The sequence below is a fragment of the Mobula hypostoma genome, chromosome 8, assembly GCF_963921235.1.
Source record: "Mobula hypostoma chromosome 8, sMobHyp1.1, whole genome shotgun sequence".
Classification (NCBI taxonomy): domain Eukaryota; kingdom Metazoa; phylum Chordata; class Chondrichthyes; order Myliobatiformes; family Myliobatidae; genus Mobula; species Mobula hypostoma.
Window position 1 is genome coordinate 46,900,720 of NC_086104.1, and position 18,822 is coordinate 46,919,541.

General features: G+C 40.6%; 1 protein-coding gene across 1 annotated transcript in view; it reads right to left on the bottom strand.

The window, feature by feature from the left end:
- Positions 1 to 626: 626 nt before the first annotated feature.
- Positions 627 to 18,822, bottom strand: part of kcnk2a (potassium channel, subfamily K, member 2a) — a 135,342-nt gene continuing 117,146 nt past the window's right edge. The window contains exon 7 of the mRNA XM_063055042.1: positions 627 to 4,679. Within this exon, the coding sequence (XP_062911112.1) occupies positions 4,356 to 4,679 (324 nt within the window). The 3' untranslated portion in view covers positions 627 to 4,355. The remainder of the gene's footprint in view (positions 4,680 to 18,822) is intronic.

Consider the following 18,822-nt stretch of genomic DNA (forward strand, 5'->3'; position numbering starts at 1 on the left):
CCTGAGTGTGGCTTCATCTTTACAGTAGAGGAGGCCGTGGATAGACATGTCAGAATGGGAATGGGATGTGGAATTAAAATGTGTGGCCACTGGGAGATCCTGCTTTCTCTGGTGGACAGAGCGTAGATGTTCAGCAAAGCGGTCTCCCTGTCTGCGTCGGGTCTCGCCAATATATAAAAGGCCACATCGGGAGTATCGGACACAGTATATCACCCCAGCCGACTCACAGGTGAAGTGTTGCCTCACTTGGAAGGACTGTTTGGGGCCCTGAATGGTGGTAAGGGAGGAAGTGTAAGGGCATGTGTAGCACTTGTTCCGCTTACATGGATAAGTGCCAGGAGGGAGATCAGTGGGGAGGGATGGGGCGGACATTATGAAGGCAGTTCATTTATCAGACACATAGAAGCTTAAATATTTAAGACAGTCAGACAAAAACAATGCATCTTTAAATACATGAAGATGTAAGTATCTCCAGTTTTCCATAACCAATTTAACAAAAAGTAGCAACCAATTTATAATACAGATTTACCAAAACATAAAATATTGGACTATTTTAACTTGGAAACTGAAGTAGAATCCTCCCTTGATGAAAGAACAAACTATAATTCTCAGAAAATGCAGTCAGTATTTTATTTCATGCTTATAATTTATTTTCAAATGAAAGGCTACTGTTTAAATATACTACCTTAATATTTTATACTTACAATACAAATTACTTAAAATCAATCTTAATAATATTACATACATTTCAGTTCATTGTAAAGTGAATTAGCATGGTTGAACTTTATACCATAAAACCAAACCCAGTCTGTGATGAAGAGCTGCATCACTTCGTTGGTGACATTGAGCCTAATCAAATTTACGCTAGCTAACATAATACACTTCAATGAAATTTACGGGTTTTTATTGTTGCTAGGTGGTACACCATCAAAGGGTGGCCTATTTAACCAGAGTAGTCCAAATTCTTGGATGCATTGGTATTAAAATATATTTAAATTTGCAATAATTCCATTAACTGTTTTCACTAGCCAGCAGGCAAAGTTGATACTGATGAGAATTTGAATGTAAGTTTAATGATGTGACACACTTGTTTGCAGGGAGTAGATATACAATGGCCCTGCTAAGAGCAAAAGAAAATAAATGTTAGCAGGTGGACTCCTGTGACAGCATGCTTTAATCTCCCTGATTATCCATCTTCTTGGCTCAACACCCATTTTTTTTTATTATTTTTAACACTTATTGTTTCCTTTCAACGTGCTAGATAAATGTAAGTTTTTGCTATTGTTGTGTTAGGAAAAATTGCATGTACACAACATTATTTGTAACAGAATTTCCAAATTTGTCAGTTTAGAACTTAATTTAAAACTATATTCAGATTTCAAAACTTTATCTTATTTATGATCCTTAAAAATTATTGGAAGGGAAGGTTAAAGAAATTGAAATTCCATTGCATTGTTTTTCATGTTTGGATATAAAAGATTTTACCAGTGTCATAAGATGGTTGACCTGACTTTTCCTGACAGGATAATTATTGAAATTGGGGAATAAAGAGATAATAGAGCTGAAACATGCCTTACAGAACCATGAGTTATTGTAGCCTAATACTGTGCCATGTCTCAATTCTAAGTCAAGTGGCATGGGTTTACTGGAACTTGAAAAGTAAAGTCTAAATTGAATCAAATGATTCAGCATTGATAACGTAGTACACTGTCTGAGATACTGACTCAGATGAAATGTTAGACTGAGGTGTTACCAATTTTCTCAAATGAATGTGAGAGATGCAGTGGAACTATGTGGAAAGAGAAAAAACAGTGAAGCTACCTCTGAAGCATAATATCTGATGCAGTTGTTAATGTACAAAAAGTTACTGTATTTCTTCATTACAATAGAGAATAAATATTTCACACAAATAAGTATTTTCCATACATTGTAAACTGCTTCAGGACAATTTGAAAGTTGATATTTAAGTGTAATTTATTCCTTTATAGTTACAATTTCTATTCGAATCACCTCTTAAAAATAACTGAAATTAGTTATTTAGCAATGGTACCAATAATTTTTAGCTTTGCAGTAAAACAATCAATAATAAAGGGCCAAATTAACTCAAATACAGGAGCATAAACTTCCTCTTTCACGCAATCTCAGTACTTACTAATTAGGAGGACGGTCCTCGACTACAGCTTCAGTTTAGAGTTACTTTACAACTTCAATGACTATATAAATTTAAAGCACTTCATGTTAACACTATGTGAATGCACACTAAGAATGACTGAGTAGATGTTTATATCTACTCAGACATTTATGTCTACTCAGCAATAGAGAAGTAAGAAGTTGGGTGGAGGGGAGATAATACAGTAGTGTAAGGAAAGAGTGTGAGTATCTGGGTTTGAGAGATAATGGGGAATGATTATAGTATGGGGGCATTGGTTTGTGGCAAGAAAAATATTGTCATAATGTTTGATGTTTGCCAATATTGTATGAATTTCAGGAGTTTAAGGGCTTGTGGGTGAGTGGAGACTGTGCAAAGAAATCAGAGTTGTGGAGGGTGTAGACATAATGAAAGATATTAGTCCATTGTATAGAGTGTAGCTGGTAAGCTTGTTGGGTGTGCAAGAAACACTTCCCTTCCTACTAGCATTTGTTTCATGAATAGAATAAATCCCTTTCACTATTTAATTCTGACATAGCCAGCCAAAAGCTTAAAATTCTACAAAAATAGAGGCTTGCAGTCATATTAAATGATTTTAATAACTCATCTGCCTGCTAGGTGCAAATTAGTCATCTATTTTGTGACCTGCCCTTGTGAGCATACTGGATATGCTCCTATTACCTATCTGGAACTGGATTGGATGACCAACCTGCCTGGCCTCCTGAAGATTCAAACATATGAAAATCTGCAAATGCTGGAAATCCAAAGCAACACACACAAAATGCTGGAGGAACTCAGTAGGCCAGGCAGCATATATGATGAAGGGTCCTGATCAAGGGTCTCAGCCTGAAATGTGGACTGTTTACACTTTTCCGTAGATGCTGCATGGTCTGCTGAGTTCTCCAGCATTTTGTGTGTGTTGCTCCTGAAGGCTATTTGGCCTCAAGACCATCCTAAGTTAAAATTGAGTTTCCATCTGACTGTGGGTGGATTGGATATCTTAGCTCTCACCCAATTAGTCCTCATCCAATCAATGGTACCATTGGAGAATATGCTCCTATTTTCACATCTTCACCACAATGAACCTGTTCTCCTCGCCATCAAGATATTATTAACTTTTTGCTGGACTTGAACATTTTCATGAAAATCTTTCTTTGCACAGTTTGTGATCAGATCATAAACCTGTTTATAAATAATGCATAGCACAAAGGAAGAATTTTCTCCCCTGTGAACAATGTGAGTTTTGTTAAAAAAATGCAACTTGCTCCAAAACAAAATAGAGATTGTACAAATAAATAATTTAGGTTTTATGTAGAACAGAGGAATATTCTTAATGTAAGCTATTCCTATATCTATTATTTGGTGAAATTAATTCCAGGAAAAAATTTTATTATCCACAGACAACAATTACCTTTACCCTATAAGATCTGTAAAAATTATACCTTAATTTACAGGATAATAAACCAATGATGCACCCAATATTAATTTGGTAGAATATTACAGCATATCATAGATGCCAAACAAATAAATATTACTTTCATTCATAATAGTAACAATAAATCTTATGCATGATTATAATGTAAAATATTGTGAAATAATACATTTTCTAATTTACCATTTCTTCACAAAACCCATGCTAGAGCCATTTCAAAATAAATTCTGAAAACACTGGACTTCATCTTGGATTTTTCAAAAAACATCTATTATACTTTGCCAAAGTTTGCCTTGTAACTAATTTGCATTGTAACTAATTTGCAATGTGCTCATTTGAAAGGGTGATTGTGAATTTAATCCGATTTATCAAAGGCCCTTATTAAAACTCTTTCAATTGCAGTGTATCTAAGCTTAGGTTGTGAGTGTAGTTTTGATGCTCTTCAAGTTCAGCTTCAACCCAGAAATCTGCAGATAATTCTTCTACAATCTACTGTGAGTAGAAAATTAACAATTATTCAAACAAGTTGTACAGACATGCAAAGGACATAAATGTCAAGGTCTGCATCTGCCAAAAGTTAAGGCACTGATTAGAATATTTGTAGATACAAAGCAATTTACAGATCAAAATTGAAGTCAGGTCAAATATAAATTGAAGAGAATGAACTTCAAACTACATTCTTTTACAGCACCATTAACTTTCAACCTTGTGATTTCAATAAAGACTTTATCTGAGAGCAATCATCTTTTGACCTATTAATTTGCTAATTATTGTTCATGTTTGCTGTTTGATGTCTTCAATAACTGAGATATCTTCACTGGCAAACTGAGAACTTAACCCATTGAGATAAAGACCACCATTCTTTGATAAAGTGGGCAAGGTATCTTTTCCGTCAGGTAGATTGGCAGATAATGTTCTCTTGCTTGGAGTTAATTCTTGCATTTGCTGTCCACCCAGCTCTGAGGACAGTTTTCTTTTGATGGATGCAGCTCTTTGAAACTTGTCATAAATTTCCACACTCAGTCTTCTGCGTGTCTCCTTTAAGTCTGCTGTGACATTGGCTGTCCATTCAGCAGCATGAGCTCTCATCTCCCCAACCTACAATTAAAATAAACATACGTTTCCAGAGCAATGTATTTTATTACTTACAATAAATGTAGAAATTCATTTTTGTCTGAAAATAGACACTAAAAGGTTTCATGCACATGTTTGAATCAGCACCAGTAGTTCACACAGGTACTCTGGTAAAGGAACTTGGGGCTAATGAAGTAGAAAACATTTTCTCCCATGATTACACTTTATTATTAGTTCTTTCATGAATCCCAGACACCAGCTGAAACTTAACTGCTCATGCTTAAAGGGAAAAGCATCCAATGAATTCAACCAATGCAACAAACTATTACACAGCTTGTTGAATATTATTACAGCAATAAGGAGATCCACACAGATCAGTCACTCTGTAAGACATTCATGGAGAAAGATTCTCATGTCTACAAAGCAATTCCGTGTACACACATACATCACAAAACATCCACCTACACCCTTCTCTCACTCTTATAGCAGCAGGTGATATAAAGGCTCTTTCTGGACAATTCCCTTCTTGGAAGCTTAAGAAGCAGAATTATACTTTAAAGACATTGATTGTAGCCTACTCCTAATCCTGTAACGACTCGACCATATGTAGAGCAGCCTGGAGCAGAATGCAAACACGAGGAATTCTGCAGATGCTGGAAATTCAAGCAACACGCATCACAGTTGCTGGTGAACACAGCAGGCCAGACAGCATCTCTAGGAAGAGGTACAGTCGACATTTCAGGCCAAGACCCTTCGTCAGGACTAACTGAAGGAAGAGCTAGTAAGAGATTTGAAAGTGGGAGGGGGAGGGGGAGATCCAAAATGATAGGAGAAGACAGGAGGGAGATGGATGGAGCCAAGAGCAGGACAGGTGATTGGCAAAGGGGATATGAGAGGATCATGGGACAGGAGGCCAGGGAGCAAGACGGGGGGGGGGACGCAGAGGATGGGCAAGGGGTATAGTCAGAGGGACAGAGGGAGAAAAAGGAAAGTGAGAGAAAGAATGTGTATATAAAAATAAATAACGGATGGGGTATGAGTGGGAGGTGAGGCATTAGCGGAAGTTAGAGAAGTTAATGTTCATGCCATCAGGTTGGAGGCTACCCAGATGGAATATAAGGTGTTGTTCCTCCAACCTGAGTGTGGCTTCATCTTTACAGTAGAGGAGGCCGTGGATAGACATGTCAGAATGGGAATGGGATGTGGAATTAAAATGTGTGGCCACTGGGAGATCCTGCTTTCTCTGGCAGACAGAGCGTAGGTGTTCAGCAAAGCGGTCTTCCAGTCTCCGTCGGGTCTCGCTAATATATAGAAGGCCACATCGGGAGTACCGGACGCAGTATATCACCCCAGCCGACTCACAGGTGAAGTGTCGCCTCACCTGGAAGGACTGTCTGGGGCCCTGAATGGTGGTAAGGGAGAAAGTGTAAGGGCATGTGTAGCACTTGTTCCACTTACAAAGATAAGTGCCAGGAGGGAGATTAGTGGGGAGGGATGGGGGGGACAAATGGACAAGGGAGTCGCGTAGGGAGCAATCCCTGTGGAAAGCGGGGGGGGCAGGAGGGAAAGATGTGCTTAGTGGTGGGATCCCGTTGGAGGTGGCGGAAGATACGGAGAATAATATGTTGGACCCGGAGGCTGGTGGGGTGGTAGGTGAGGACCAGGGGAACCCTATTCCTAGTGTGGTGGCGGGAGGATGGAGTGAGAGCAGATGTGCGAGAAATGGGGGAGATGCATTTGAGAGCAGAGTTGATGGTGGAGGAAGGGAAGCCCCTTTCTTTAAAAAAGGACATCTCCCTCGTCCTGGAATGAAAAGCCTCATCCTGAGAGCAGATGCAGCGGAGACAGAGGAATTGCGAGAAGGGGATGGCATTTTTGCAAGAGACAGGGTGAGAAGAGGAATAGTCCAGATAGCTGTGAGAGTCAGTAGGCTTATAGTAGACATCAGTGGATAAGCTGTCTCCAGAGACAGAGACAGAAAGATCTAGAAAGGGGAGGGAGGTGTCGGAAATGGACCAGGTAAACTTGAGGGCAGGGTGAAAGTTGGAGGCAAGGTTAATAAAGTCAACGAGCTCAGCATGCGTGCAGGAAGCAGCGCCAATGCAGTCGTCGATGTAGCGAAGGAAAAGTGGTTGCAGATACCAGAATAGGTACGGAACATAGATTGTTCCACAAAGCCAACAAAAAGACAGGCATAGCTGGGACCCATACGGGTGCGCATAGCTACACCTTTAGTTTGGAGGAAGTGGGAGGAGCCAAAGGAGAAATTATTAAGAGTAAGGACTAATTCCGCTAGACGGAGCAGAGTGGTGGTAGAGGGGAACTGATTAGGTCTGGAATCCAAAAAGAAGTGGAGAGCTTTGAGACCTTCCTGATGGGGGAATGGAAGTATATAGGGACTGGACATCCATGGTGAAAATAAAGCGGTGGGGGCCAGAGAAAGCAGGATCTCCCAGTGGCCACACATTTTAATTCCACATCCCATTCCCATTCTGACATGTCTATCCACGGCCTCCTCTACTGTAAAGATGAAGCCACACTCCGGTTGGAGGAACAACACCTTATATTCCGTCTGGGTAACCTCCAACCTGATGGCATGAACATTGACTTCTCTAACTTCCGCTAATGCCCCACCTCCCCCTCGTACCCCATCCGTTATTTATTTTTATACACACATTCTTTCTCTCACTCTCCTTTTTCTCCCTCTGTCCCTCTGACTATACCCCTTGCCCATCCTCCCGGTTCCCCCCCCCTGTCTTTCTCCCTGGGCCTCCTGTCCCATGATCCTCTCATATCCCCTTTGCCAATCACCTGTCCAGCTCTTGGCTCCATCCCTCTCCCTCCTGTCTTCTCCTACCATTTTTGGATCTCCCCCTGCCCCTCGCACTTTCAAATCTCTTACTAACTTTTCCTTCAGTTAGACCTGACGAAGGGTCTCGGCCTGAAACGTCGACTGTACCTCTTTGTAGAGATGCTGCCCAGCCTGCTGCGTTCACCAGCAACTTTGATGTGTGTTCCTGGAGCAAAATGGTCAGCTCTGGATACAGTAATTCAGCCAGACATGCATCTGTCCAGCATGCCAACAGAAATAATTTGGGTACAAGCAGACTGCCTCAGGATAAATAAGTTCTCAAAACTTCCTCAGGTCCATGAGAATGGAGTGTCAATTGAAATGATAATCCTCCCATTAGAAATGATAATCCTCCCTGTTGACAGAGTTCCAAGGAGACACCCTGGAGAGTGAAACACTTCAACTACGTTCTATCACTTCCTGTGTATTTGAGAATGCAACAATTCTTAGGCATAAACTGTGCGATGCTTAGTACATAAAAAGATATGTTGCCATTTCATTGAGAACAACGTTACTGCGATGTTACCTATGCAGCTATAAGGTGGAAGCTCTGACACATGTTCAGCAGCCACCACAATGACCCAGGGGTTAAATTGTTGGAATGACACTGACCTTGACCTCTTTAGGCATAATCCGAATGTTTGGAACTTTTTTCTCCAAGAGATAGAACATCAGAAATACTCAGTTTTTGAATTTCTTTCTTTTTCGACAGGTTATGACCAGAGCAATCTTCTGTGGTTGCTGGGAGATGAGTTAAGGTCAGAGCAGTATTCCCCAAAATCCATGGAGAGGTGAAGGAAGAATGCTGCCCAGTCTTCTTAGGGACAGGTTAAGGCAGGAATGACACTTCATGAACAGCATTCCCCCCATCCCTGCTCTTCCATTAAATTTCTGGTTGCTCTGCTGGGAACACAGAGGCCCAGCAGGAGTATGATCAATATACCTTTATTTTGGGAAAATAAAGGCACAAAGTACTGAGTTAAATTGTACCATAGAGGCAAAATTCAAAAGGGCAAAGAATGTAGGACAGAAGGAGCTATATTTAATGTGTGCAGCATTCAGAATAAGGTGGACGAACTCATGGCACAATTAGAGATTGGTCAGTATGATGTTATGGGCATCACTGACTTGCGGCTGAAAGAAAGCCGTAGTTGTGAGCTTAACATCAAAGCATATACTTTGTGTCGAAAGGACAGGCAGGAAGGCATAGGCGGTGGTGTGGCTCTGTTGGTAAGAGATGGAATTACATTTTTAGAAAGAGGTGGCAAAGGGTCAGAGAATGTTGAATCTTTGTTGGTGGAGATAAGAAATTGCAGGGTAAAAAAACATTATGGGAATCATATATAGGCCTCCAAATAATAGCCAAGATGTAAGGTTAAGATTGCAAAGGGAGCTGGAAAAGACATGTGATAAGGGAAATGAGACAATTGGAATGGGGGACTTCAATATGCAAGGGGATTGGGAAAATCAGTTTGGTGTTGGATCTCAAGAGAGGGAATTTGTTGAATGAATGGCTACAAGATCACTTTTTAGAGCAACTTGTGCTTGAACCTACTCAGGGAAAGGCTAACTTAGATAGAGTGTTGTGTAATAACCCAGATCTTATTAGGGAGCTTAACATAAAGGTACTCTTAGGAGGCAGTGATCATAATATGATTGAATTCATACTGCAGTTTGAAAGGGAGGTGCACAAGTCAGATGTATCAGTATTGCAAAGGAATAAAGGGAATTACAGAGGCGTGAGATAGGAGCTTGCTCAGTTGGACTGGAGGAGGATACTGGCAGGGATGATGGCAGAGCAGAGATGGCTGAGGTTTCTGGAAATTGTTCACAAGGCGCAAGATAGATAAGTTCCACAGAAGAAGTTGTTCTCAAATGCCAGGGGTAGGCAACAGTGGCTGACAAAGGAAGTTAAGGACTGCATAAAAACCAAGGAAAGGGCATATGAGGTAGCAAAAATGAATGGGGAGTTGGATGACTGGGAAGCTTTTAAAATCCAACAAAAGGCAAGTAATAAATTATAAGAAGGGAATAGATGAAATACGAGTGCAATCTAGCCAAAAATATAAAGCAGGATACCAAAAGTTTTTTTCTAGTTATATAAGAGTAAAAGGGAGGTGAGAGTTGATATTGGACCACTGGAAAAATGATGCTGGTGAGTTATTAATGGGGCACAAAGAAATGGCAGATTGACTTAATTAGATTAGATTCAACTTTATTGTCATTGTGCCGAGTACAGATACAAAGCCAATGAAATGCAGTTAGCATCTAACCAGAAATGCAAAGAATAATGCAAAATAACTGCGAATAAAAAGTAAGTGCTACAGCACACAAATACAAAAGTACTGAGACAGTACAATATGGGTGCAATACTGCTTAGCGCTGTGATGTGAGGTTCAGCAGGGTCACAGCCTCAGGGAAGAAGATCTTCCTCTGCCTGCTGGTGCGAGAGTGGAGGCTCCTGTAGTGCCTACCAGATGGGAGGAGAGTAAAAAGTCCATGTTTAGGGTGAAATGCATCCTTGATAATGCTTTTCGCCCTGCCCAGGCAGCGTTAATGGCAGATGTTCTTAATGGTGGGCAATTGGGTGCTGACAATCCGCTGGGCAGTTTTCACCACATGCTGGAGTGCTTTGCGGTCCGATATGGGACAATTGCCATACCACACTGAGATTCAGTTGGTGAGTATGCTCTCAATGGTATAGTGGTAAAAGTCCGACAGTATCCTGGGACAGAGGTGAGCTTTCTTGATGCTCCGCAGGAAATAAAGGCGCTGTTGCGCCTTTTTGATCAGGATGGAGGAGTTCAGGGACCAGGTGAGATCCTTGGAAATGTGGACACCAAGGAATTTGAAGCTTGATACACGCTCCACTACAGCTCCGTTGATGTAGATGGAGACGTGAGTGTGGCTCCTAGCATGCCTGAAGTCCACAATGATCTCCTTGGTCTTCTGGGTGTTAAGGGCCAAGATGTTGTTCGCACACCATACAGCCAGGTGCTGGACCTTGTCCCTGTAGGCCATCTCGTCATCCCCTATGATCAGGCCAACCACCGTGGTGTCGTCTGCGAACTTAATTATGGAGCTAGAACCATGTACAGGAACGCAGTCATAGGTGAAAAGGGAGTACAGAAGAGGGCTCAGCACACAGCCTTGAGGCACGCCGGTGTTCAGGGTGAGAGTGGAGGAGGAGAGGTTGTCTAACTTAACTGATTGGGGTCTGTTAGTCAGAAAATCCAAGGTCCTATTGCAGAGGGATGAGCTGAAACCAAGCTGGCGAAGTTTGGCGATCAGCTTGGAGGGGATCACAGTACTGAACGCCGAACTAAAGTCAATGAACAGCATTCTGACATAAGAGTTGGGGCTGTCCAGGTGGGTCAGGGCAGAGTGAAGTGCCGTGGAGATGGCATCCCCTGTTGATCTGTTGGTGTGATAGGCAAACTGATGGGTACTTAATGGGTACTTTGCATTTGTCTTCACTGTGGAAGACACTAGGAGAATTATGGAGGACAGCATGTGTATAAACGTCTCTCTTCAGCAGACTTCATCATGATCATCATGACTCCAGTATTTCTACTATTTTTTAATGTTTCTTAATTGTACATATGATTTTTTTGTGTTCTATCGCTGAGCAACAGTAAACCATCTGATTGCCCTATCAGACTTCTCTTTGGGAACTAGTTGACTTGATCAGCATTTCTGATCTGGCTATTGTTCATGATTGCACTTAATAAAAAAAAAGAATGCCAGTGTCAGGGAGCAAAGCTGAGTACCATTGCTATTACAAAGGAAAAGGTGCTAGGCAAACCCAAAGGTGTTAAGGTAGGTAAGTCACCTGGGCCAGAGAAAATACATCCCGGAGTCCTGAGTGAGGTTGCTGAGGAAATAACAGATGCATTGGTCATAATCTTTCAATAATCACTTGATTCTGGCATGGACCCAGAGGACCAGAAAATTGCATATGTCACTCCACTCTTTACAAAGGGAGGAAGGTAAAAGAAAGGAAATTATAAGCCAATTGGTCTGACCTCAGTGGCTAAGAAAGTGTTGGAGTCTATTACTACAGATGAAGTTTCGAGGTACTTGGAGACTAATGATAAGATAAGTCAAAGTCACTATGTTTTCTGTAAAGGGAAACCTTGCCTGACAAATCTGATAAGAGTTCTTCAAGAAAGTAATAAACAGTGTGGACAAAGGAGAGGCAGTGGATGTCATTTTCTTGGATTTTCAGGTGGTGTTTGATAACGGCGCCACACATAAGGCGCTTAAGAAGATGAAATCCAATGGTATTACAGGGAAGATACTGGCATGGATATTGGAATGGCTGACAGGCAGGAGGCAGCGAGTGGGAATAAAAGGGACCTTCTCTGGTTGGCTGTCGATGACTAGTGGTGTTCCTCAGGGGTCAGTATTTGGTCCACTGTTTTTCACATTGTTTGTCAATGATTTAGATAATGGAAATGATGGCCTAGTGGCAAAGTTGTAGATGAAACGAAGATAGGTTGAAGGATAGGTACTGCTGAGGAAACAGCGCGATTGTAGCAGGACTAAGACAAATTGGAAGAATGGGCAAAAATGTGACAGAAGGAATATAATGTTGATGATAATGTATTTTGGTAAAAGGAACAATAGTGCGGACTATTATCTAAATGGGGAGAAGGTTCAAACATCAGAGGTGCAGTGGGACTTAGGAGTCCTCATGCAGGACTCCCAGAAGGTTAATTTATAGGTTGAGTCTGTGGTAAAGAAGGCAAATGCATATTGGCATTTATTTCAAGGGGAATAGAATATAAATGCAAGGATATTATGCTGAACCTTTATAAGACACTAGTCAGGCCGCACTTGGACTACCATCAACAGTTTTGGGCTCCATATCTCAGAAAGGATATGCTGTCATTGGAAAGAGTCCAAAGAGATTCAGGACGATTCCAGGAATGAAAGGTTTAACATATGAGGAGCGTTTCGCAGCTTTGGGCCTGTACTCACTGGAATTTAGAAGAATCCATGGGGAGTTCATTGAATCCTACCAAATGGTGAAAGGACTAGATAGGGTGGACGTGGAGAGTATGTTCTCTATGGTGAGGGTATCAGGAACTAGAGGGCACAGCCTCAAAACTGAGGGGCGACTCTTTAGAACAGAGGTAAGGAGGAATTTTTTTTTAGCCAGAGAGTAGTAAATCTGCGGATTGTTCTGCCACAGACTGTGGTGGAGGCCAAGTCCGTGCATATATTTAAGGCAGAAGTTGATTGTTTTCTGCGCATCAAAGGAGAGAAGGCAGGTGTATGGGGTTGAGTGGGATCCAGGATCAGACATGACGGAAAGGCAGAGCAGATTTGATGGGCTGAATGGCCTAATTCTGCCATGTCTTATGGTCTTATGGTCTTAAGTAAGCTCCAGAGAGATCGAAGCTTCTAGGTTCAAAGTGGATGAATCCAATGAACTCTGTAATACAGGGGCTTATCCCTATTGTTCAAAAGAGATTTTCACTGTATACCCAAAACTGATCATATGTAAATCAGTTTTGTGTTACGCAGTGAATGACAGCACCACTGTGTGCTTTTGGTGTACGGTACATGCACAATATGCACAGAACTATAAGGCCAAATCCCTCAATATGGGCAAGATGTAATATAAATTACTAGCCATATTTCATTCTCAACTTTACATTCCAGTTCAATTAAGGTTGTATTGCAATACGTTTAATATATGAAAGTGGATGTTAGAATAAATATTTCAATATAAAGAATTACTGTAGCATGGGACCTTTACCATAAGTGATTACTGAGTCTGACCTGTCATATAACAGGAATAAAATGTCTCTGGGAAAATTCAAATAAATATGAAGGAAAAGTCAGGAAATTGGAAAATTAAGAGCTTGCCCTGGCCACATAGAATCACGGGGTATGGGATGTTTGTGGGGAAGGGCGCTGCCTCATCCTGCACAGTGATATTAATGACTTGATGGTAAAGTACCCAAAGTAACTGACTATTAATTGTAAAATCAATTTGACAGTCTGACCAAAAAAATTCAAGGAGCTACTAACAAAGATTTTGTTTATGCTCTTTGAATTTTGTGTTCCTGCACTCTAATTTATTCATCATTTGTATTTCACAATATATCGTATAAGCAAGAATTTTGCATTAATATTTTAGCATCATACTTTGCCAAAGCATTTCTTTATTTCAGCCCAAAAATTCTAAAATATAATTCAAGTTAATTGCTATGTAATGACTAAAGCTAATAGTTTGCAAAATATCTAAATATTTGATGCTCCTCTGATACTGAGCAGAAATGAATTAATGTGTTCTTATCCTTCCTCAGAACTGATGGGCAAATCAGCAAAATCTCATAACTTGCTGCAGCATGGAAACACAGAAATAATACATGAGTGAATATGAAAAATACAGCTCATCATAATAAAACAAAGGGCAAAGATAGTAAAGCACCATAGACAATTACCACACCACTTAGTAGACTGAGCTGCCAGATTGATTGAAGACCATTTTTACTTGTCACGTTGCCTTTTATATGGTGTATACCAAAAAAAGTAACATAGAAATGCATTGCACTTGAGGAATAGTTGCAATTAAAATAAAAATGGCTACACTTGTTAGAATCATAAGTGGCAATTTGTGGAAACACCAAAAAGGTGCTGAAGCAAGATTATGCTGCTTTAACAGTGCTAATTAAAGTCAAGGGGTAATTTTTAACCTGGAGCCTGGAGTGCATTTGACACTGGTCAGCAAATGGGACCAGTGTCAAATGCGTTCAGTAGCTTAACATTTTCTGGTGCACTGTTTAAGAGGAAACTGAGTGGAAAGAGATTCTGAAACAACCATTGGTCACGATATTTATAACGAGCACTAGACTTCTGCCAAGATTCAGGGAAATGTAGAGGAGGAACTGAGAAATTTACTGTGAGGCCACAGACAGAGATCCTTCAGAATTATCCCTGAAAACTGAATCGTTGGGATAGAAAGTGTTCAGCAATTGGAAAGAGAACGTGATTAGAAATTGATGACAGGCTAGAGAGAGAAGGGTATTGAGCAAGGTACGTGGAGAATGAGATTTTCCTTCAGGATTTCATGAAGATTTTTTCTTTTCCTGGTCCATAGGATATTCTGAAAGAAGCATTTATATTCTGAAATCTGTAGCTTATCTATCACTCTTGAAATTCTTAACCAATAGGAAATTAATTCCAGCAAATGGCAGTTTTTATTGTACTTTCACCGTAAAATTGAGATTGAGTTAAGCACTCCGTATCTTTACAATGAAATATATCAATATTCCCAGTATCTAACACCTTTAAAAATGTGGCTCAAGATGTATTCTGTATATCTAATTTTTTAACCTCTTGACCTTCTATTTCCTTCTTAGCATGTTGTGAGCTAGTATCAAGGTTAATGATTCTCCTATAGCATAATGGAAAAAAAGCATGCAGCTTTCTGTAATTCAAAAATTCATGCCACCGAACATCAACAGCATTCAAAAGTAGCTGATTTCACAGTATCTGAAATACATCTTATGGAAATGTTTGTTTGATGATGAATTTCAATAAAAAATAAATTACAAAAAAAAACAAAAGTAGCTGATTATACTGAATTGTAAAATACTTATGTAGAAAGAGGCCTGTTATCCATCACTGGCTTTGGAACAGGAATCCATATTGTTCCATTTTATGGTTCTTTTTAGATGCCCCATACCTTTTCTATTGATTTAACCTACTTTTGCTACACCTCAAAAGTAGTATCTTCCAGATGCTATTCACCCACATATCAAAAAAATGTGTTGCCATAGGTCTAATATGTCTCTCAGCTGTTGCTGAAATAGAGGAATCGAGTGAGACAAGACTGACAGAAGAAGCAGAACATATTTTTACCCCCTCCTTCTCAATTCTCCATCCCCTTTCCCCTCTCTCACCTTATCGCCTTGCCTGCCCATCGCCTCCCTCTGGTGCTCTTGCCCCTTTTTCTTTCTTCCATGGCCTTCTATCCTCTCCTATTAGATTCCCCCTTCTCTAGCCCTGTATCTCTTTCACCAATCAGTGTCCCAGCCCTTTACTTCACCCCTCCCTGCCTCCTAGTTTCACCTATCACCTTGTGTTTCTTCCTTCCCTCCCTTCTAGCTCTGACTCCTCATCTATTTTTCTCCAATCCTGCTGAAAGGCCTCAGCCCAAAACATCGACTGTACTCTTTTCCATAGATACTGCCTGGCCTGCTGCGTTCCTCCAGCATTCTGTGTGTGTGTTGCTTGGATTTCCAGCATCTGCAGATTTTCTCTTGTTTGCGAATATATTCTTGTGTTGTGATACTAACGACAAATGTCCCTCCAAAATTCCAGCTTTAGCTCAGACTCTAGCAACTCTATCCCAGCATGTGAAGACAGACTCCGGCGGATTGTGCGGACGAGACCTATGGAAGGTCCAACGGTCAAGAAGGCAATCTCTGCAAGCGTCATGGAACGTGTAGAGCAGGACAAGACACAGAAGACGTCCTGGTCATCCACTGCGCCTAGTCCCATCTCCAGCCGTCTAGACTCTGTCTTGCCACTGGATCCAGATGGGAATTGGGAAGAGAGAGTGAGGCTGACACTGTGCAACTCTCCCTCACTTAAATCCAAATCACGCACTAGTCTCGACACCATCATAATGGTGTCGAGGTCCTCATCGACGTCAACGATGGACGAACAACCAACCAGCAACTACTACTAGAAAACAGTCAAAATAATTGATGAACAGCAAATACTTCAAGTTGGCAATGGGATCTACTACATAAATTGAGACTGGTTTGATAATGCAAGATTAAAGGAAAAACACATTTCTTACTGCTACTGCTCTGCTTGTAAAGTCATTTTTAAATATCAAAGCAATTATACAGGAAATGCCAAGATTTAAATATTGTATATAAATAGGGCAGGAATATGACAGAATAACTGCATGTGAACTTCTGGTGCAATTCATTTGCTGACCAGGCATTCTTTTTCCTTCTCCAGACTTTCTTATATTACTAACAAGAACACTGAAATGATATCTGCTATCTGACTTCTGCAATGTGGTTAACATAGAAATGAGAATAACTTAAATGCCAGCTAAAAATACTGCTTCTTTGTTGCAATGGTAATTTGTGTTCTACTTTCCATCTTTGATATAAATTTCATCCCAATATTGTATTGCTTATTGATCTATGCACACAATTATACGCTACATTATTAATGGAAAGCCACAATATTGATCAAAAATCTTGGTTTTGATCATCGGGGATGGGAACCGAAGTACCAGGGCAGCTCATAGAATGATCGTGGGGAAAGTTGATGTTAACTCTACATACAAAGACAGGAACCAAAATGTTGAGCATGGTGGGACTAAGGTTCTGAGTTGTGTCTATTGCAATGCAAGGAGTATTGTAGGTCAAGGAGATGAGCCTATAGAGAACATATCAGCATGTGGAATTATGAAATAGCAGCGATTAGCAAGATAGGTTGCAGGAGGGACAGGAGTGGCAGCTCAACGATCTGGGAATCCGTTGGCTTTAGACCTGATGAGAAAGGTAGGTATTAAAGGGGGAGGCGTGGCATTACTGGTGAAGGAAAATGTCATTGCAGTGCTCAGACAGGACAGATTGAAGAGCTCATCTACTGAGGTTATATGGGCGGAAATGATGAATAAGAAAGGATAACCATGTTAATGGGATTATACTGTAGACCACCCAATAGACAGTAGGATTTAGAGGAGTAAATCTGTAGAGAGATAGCAAACTGTACAAGAAAATTAAGGTTCCGATAGTAGGATATTTTAATTTTTCACATGTTGACTGGGACTCCCATACTGTAAAAGGACTGGATAGAATAATGATTTGTGTAATAATGTGGTAAAATAGATCAGCACATGCAGATGATACCAAAACTGGGGGCATAGTGGACAGCGAAGAACGCTATCCAAGCTTGCAACGGGAACTGGACCAGCTGGAAAAATGGTCTGAAAATGGCAGATGGAATTTAATGCAGGCAAGTATACAGTGTGCACTTTGGGAGGGCAAACCAGAGTAGAACTTACTCTCAGTGCGGTAAGGCATTGCGAGGTGCAGTAGAACAAACAGATCTGAGACAGATCCATAATTCCTTGGAAGTGGCATCACAGGTAGACAGGGTCATAAAGAAAACTTTTGGCACATTGGCCTTCATAGGTCAAAGCGTTGAGTACTGAGGGCCGGGGGGCCTATTCCATGCAGTATCTCAATAAATAAATCAATCAATCAATCGGAGTAGTGAGTACAGGAGTTGGGATGTTATTCTGAAGTTGCATTTAACACATTGGCGAGGCTAAATTGGAGTACTGTGTGCAGTTCTGATCATTTATCTACAGGAAAGGTATCAATAAGATAGAAAGAGTACAGAGAAAATTTACAAGGATGTTGTCAAGACTTGAAAGCCAGAGTTATAGGAGGAAGAATGAATAAATTAGGACTTTATTTCCTGGAGCTTAGGAGAATGATGATGATATATAAAATTATGAAGGGTATAGATAGGGTAAATGCAAGTAGGATTTTTCCACTAAGGTTGGGTGAGACAAGAACTAGAGGTCGTAGGTTAAGAGTGAAAGGTGAAATATTAAAGGAGAACCTGAGGGGGAATCATCTTCACTCAAAGGGTGGTGTGGAATAAGCTGGTTGTGGAAGTAGTGGATGCAGATTTGATTTCAAATATTTAAGTGAAGCTTGGATAAGTGCATCGATGGGAGGAGTAGAAAGGGCTATGGTTGAGGTGCGTGTCAATGGGACAAGGCAGAAAAAAACAGTTCAACATGTACTAGATGGGCTGAAGGGCCTGCTTCTGTGTTGTAGTGCTCTATGATTCTGACTCTAAGAAGATGCATCTAGATTGTTGGCTGATTCCTGTCCTGAAAAGCAACAGCAAGTGTTAAGATTAATCTCAATTCCATCTATAAATGACAGGATTTAATGTCTTCTCCTTAATTAATCTTGTCTCAATTGTTGAGCCTTTTGCTTCTGAATTGTGCTTTTCAAACATGATACTTGAAAGCCGGTGGCCATTTCACAGCGGTATTGCATTGTTGGAATTATATGTTTCCAGGAAAATATCATACCATCTCAGTTCTTCCAGTTTAGAAGAAGATAGAGGCAAATATGAGCGTCTACAGAAGACCACAATTATTCCTTTTATCACTATTACCATTGTTTGGCTATTTATTATAGTTGCTCAATGTGAATCTTCCTTTATAAAATTAGGCTGTGATTTTCATCAAAAATAAAAATAATCCATTCCACCTTTTCTCTACTCAGAGAGCAGGAGAGTTCAAGT